The 2,773-nt window shown below is 41.8% G+C and overlaps 1 protein-coding gene across 1 annotated transcript; it reads right to left on the reverse strand.

Moving 5' to 3' along the window:
* Positions 1-228: 228 nt before the first annotated feature.
* LOC128838837 (interferon epsilon-like) lies at positions 229-804 on the reverse strand. The gene has a single exon (XM_054031275.1). The coding sequence runs from the start codon at positions 802-804 to the stop codon at positions 229-231; it is 576 nt and encodes a 191-aa protein (XP_053887250.1).
* Between the last annotated feature and the right edge of the window lie 1,969 nt (positions 805-2,773).

The following is a 2,773-nucleotide window of genomic DNA, read 5'->3' on the forward strand; positions in this document are numbered from 1 at the left end:
TGCTCTTCCTGCAAGCAGTGGACAAAGCAGGCAGCTGACAAACAACATTATAAGGGAGCATTGCACAACTTTAAAAAGCATGTTCCCTAATTGATCAGCAACCAAACAAAACAACATTAACCAGGACGACTTTAAATGAGGAGTTACTGTATATTAAATTCTACTTCATGCCTTTTGGGTTGCAATATTGTTTGAAATAAGTTATTCTGAGGATATTTATATCTTACCTTAGTTTTTAAGCCTTTTTATCAGCTGGTCAACAAACAAAAGACATCTCCCCATTTCCAAGCGGATGGTCTCCCAGGCACACAAGCTATATTGTTTTTCTTTCAGGAAATCCCTGATTCTTTGGAAGTATTTCTTCAGTTTCAACATGGGGAACAGGAGTTTCTTGTTGCCCAAATAGGGTCTCTCATTCTCCATCTCTAAATGCAAACATGTCTCTAGCTTCTCAGTGTGCTTGTGAAGTCCATTTTGTAATGTCTCTACAGAACTCCTGTCCCAGGCAGCTTGCGTGAGGTTTTTGCTGAAGATATTGAAGATCTGCTGGAGGATCTCCTGGATTACCATCTTGGCATTCTTCTCCTGGGACTCTCTGGGCCTGAGAGCTTTCTGGGGGAGCCTGAAGTTCCTATTTTCATTTAGGCATTGTAGAGGAAATTGTCCACCCATTTTGCTCAGAAGCTCTAAGCTTTCCATGTTCATTTTATTTTGCTGGAAGTGAAGGATGGTACAGTCCAGAGAAGAGATTTCAATGGAGAACAGCATTATAAGGCAGATGTGCAGCAAACACATGGTGATCATGAGGTCTTCTTTTGCTCCGCCTCTGTGTGAAGTGTTTTGGAGACAGCAGCTTATGCAGTGTCTTTCATGGATGTATTTTTCATCCATGTCCGTGATTTAAATATACTATAGGTGAAGTTCTTTCATCACTTTCTGCATCTCAAGTTTTCCCTTGAGGCTTATTTGCCCTTTGTCTAATTGCTTCATTTTTTGGTATTTTTTCTACTCTCCTTTTTTATGGAAGTGAGCAAATTACAAAGGTTGTAATAGAAATGCATACATGTCTGTCAATTATACAAGTGCTGGTATATGTAATGTACTAAATATGGCATTCTACAACACATTTCAGTTATGAAATTATTCAAATATTAGACCTTTCATTTTTATAGATATGTTATCTGCTGGTAGTACAATATCTAGAGTTGAAGCAGGCCATATGTGTCACTTCACTTCAATTTAAAGTCAGCTTGTGTAGTAATTGTCACTCCTATACAAGTGTTATATATGAATACAGATATCCTTATGGTAATGGTTACTAATTTAATGAGCTAAGCAGACACACAAACTGCTGTTTCTAAGTCAAGTGCCTCCTCAGAGGTCTAGTGTGTTGAGGTTTCCCAAAAGTTTATCTGCTTCTTCTGAAGATACAGTTAGTTAAACGCACAACTATTTGTTCAGGAAAGAGTGAAAACTCAATCATTAGTCTCAGTATTACACTAACTTGCTTTCAAAGTTATGTCTTTTTAATTTCATCTGGTTACCAACAGCAAACATATGCAAAAGATGTAGGGAAATGTAATGGGCTCAGAGCAGGCTAATGGAGAATTGGAATGGTGGGCACATGACAACGAGAAAGGAAACTTCTGAAATATTGTCTGTTCACCCTGAACTGACTGTTATAACATTACTGGAGGGGAAAACCTTTACTGTGCTGAAAGACATTCCTTAACTAAAATGCATGCAGACAGACATGAGTAAACTGATTATACAACATGAAATTAATTCCCCCTTATTTACATTTCATACTGTCTAATAAAAAGGGGGGGGGTAATTTTATGCTGTATAATCAGTTTACTCATGACAGTCTGCATTCATGCCATATCTCTGGTCTTTGCACATTTGCCAGCAAACTATAGTAGTCCATATCCTGGCGGGGAGGGGAGGGAAGAGGGGCTGATTCTACAAGTGCTCCTTGGCCTTTATCTCTACTGGTTTCTGAGTGGGGATCTGCTGCACCCTCTCCCCCTTGACTTTTCTGGCTGGAGAATTACCTCCCTTGCTCTAGAAGAGTCTCCCCAACTGCTTCTTCATGGAAGAGTACCCCTCCTTTCCACACACAAAGCATTCAGGTCTATCCATCAGCATTTCTCTGCTTCTAGCCTTCACACCCAGGAATCAGGCTACCACCTGCAACATTCAGACTCTTTATGTCCTGACTTCCCTATACTGGAAACAGGAGCCCTGGGCATTACTCTCTTGCTGATGGTGGTGGGCCTCATACTACTGCTGCTGATTCTATTAGACTGACCATAGCACCTCCCACTGCCTCTGCTGATCCTGCAGGAGTTTCAAGAAGATACTGCAGTCCCTGGTGTGACTCTCTCCTTCATCTTGCTCTCCACTGCTGCACTGTTGGCCTTCTTGATGGGAGAGGATGTTACAGACTAGGCTAGTTGTCATAGAGCTGACCACTTCTTCATGGCTCAGGGGCACACTTTAGGCAGCCTGCCTCAGTTTCTCCTCTTCAGGGGCTTTTAAACTCCACTCCCCAGTCCAAGGTTAACTTAAAACATTGTCCTCCTAGAGTCCAGTTTATTTAGTCCTTACAGCATTTGGCTCTCATGGCCAAACCCTCATTTAATGTCTTTCTCCCCTTAGATTCAGAGTCCCCCGCCCACCTTCCTAGAGCTGGGTGCCAATTCAATCACTGTTCACAAGCCTTACCTGGGTGGAGGTCAGATTTCTAGCTCTGACTTCCAACCACCCCTGG

Source organism: Malaclemys terrapin, chromosome 6 (genome assembly GCF_027887155.1).
Source record: "Malaclemys terrapin pileata isolate rMalTer1 chromosome 6, rMalTer1.hap1, whole genome shotgun sequence".
NCBI classification, from domain to species: Eukaryota; Metazoa; Chordata; order Testudines; family Emydidae; genus Malaclemys; species Malaclemys terrapin.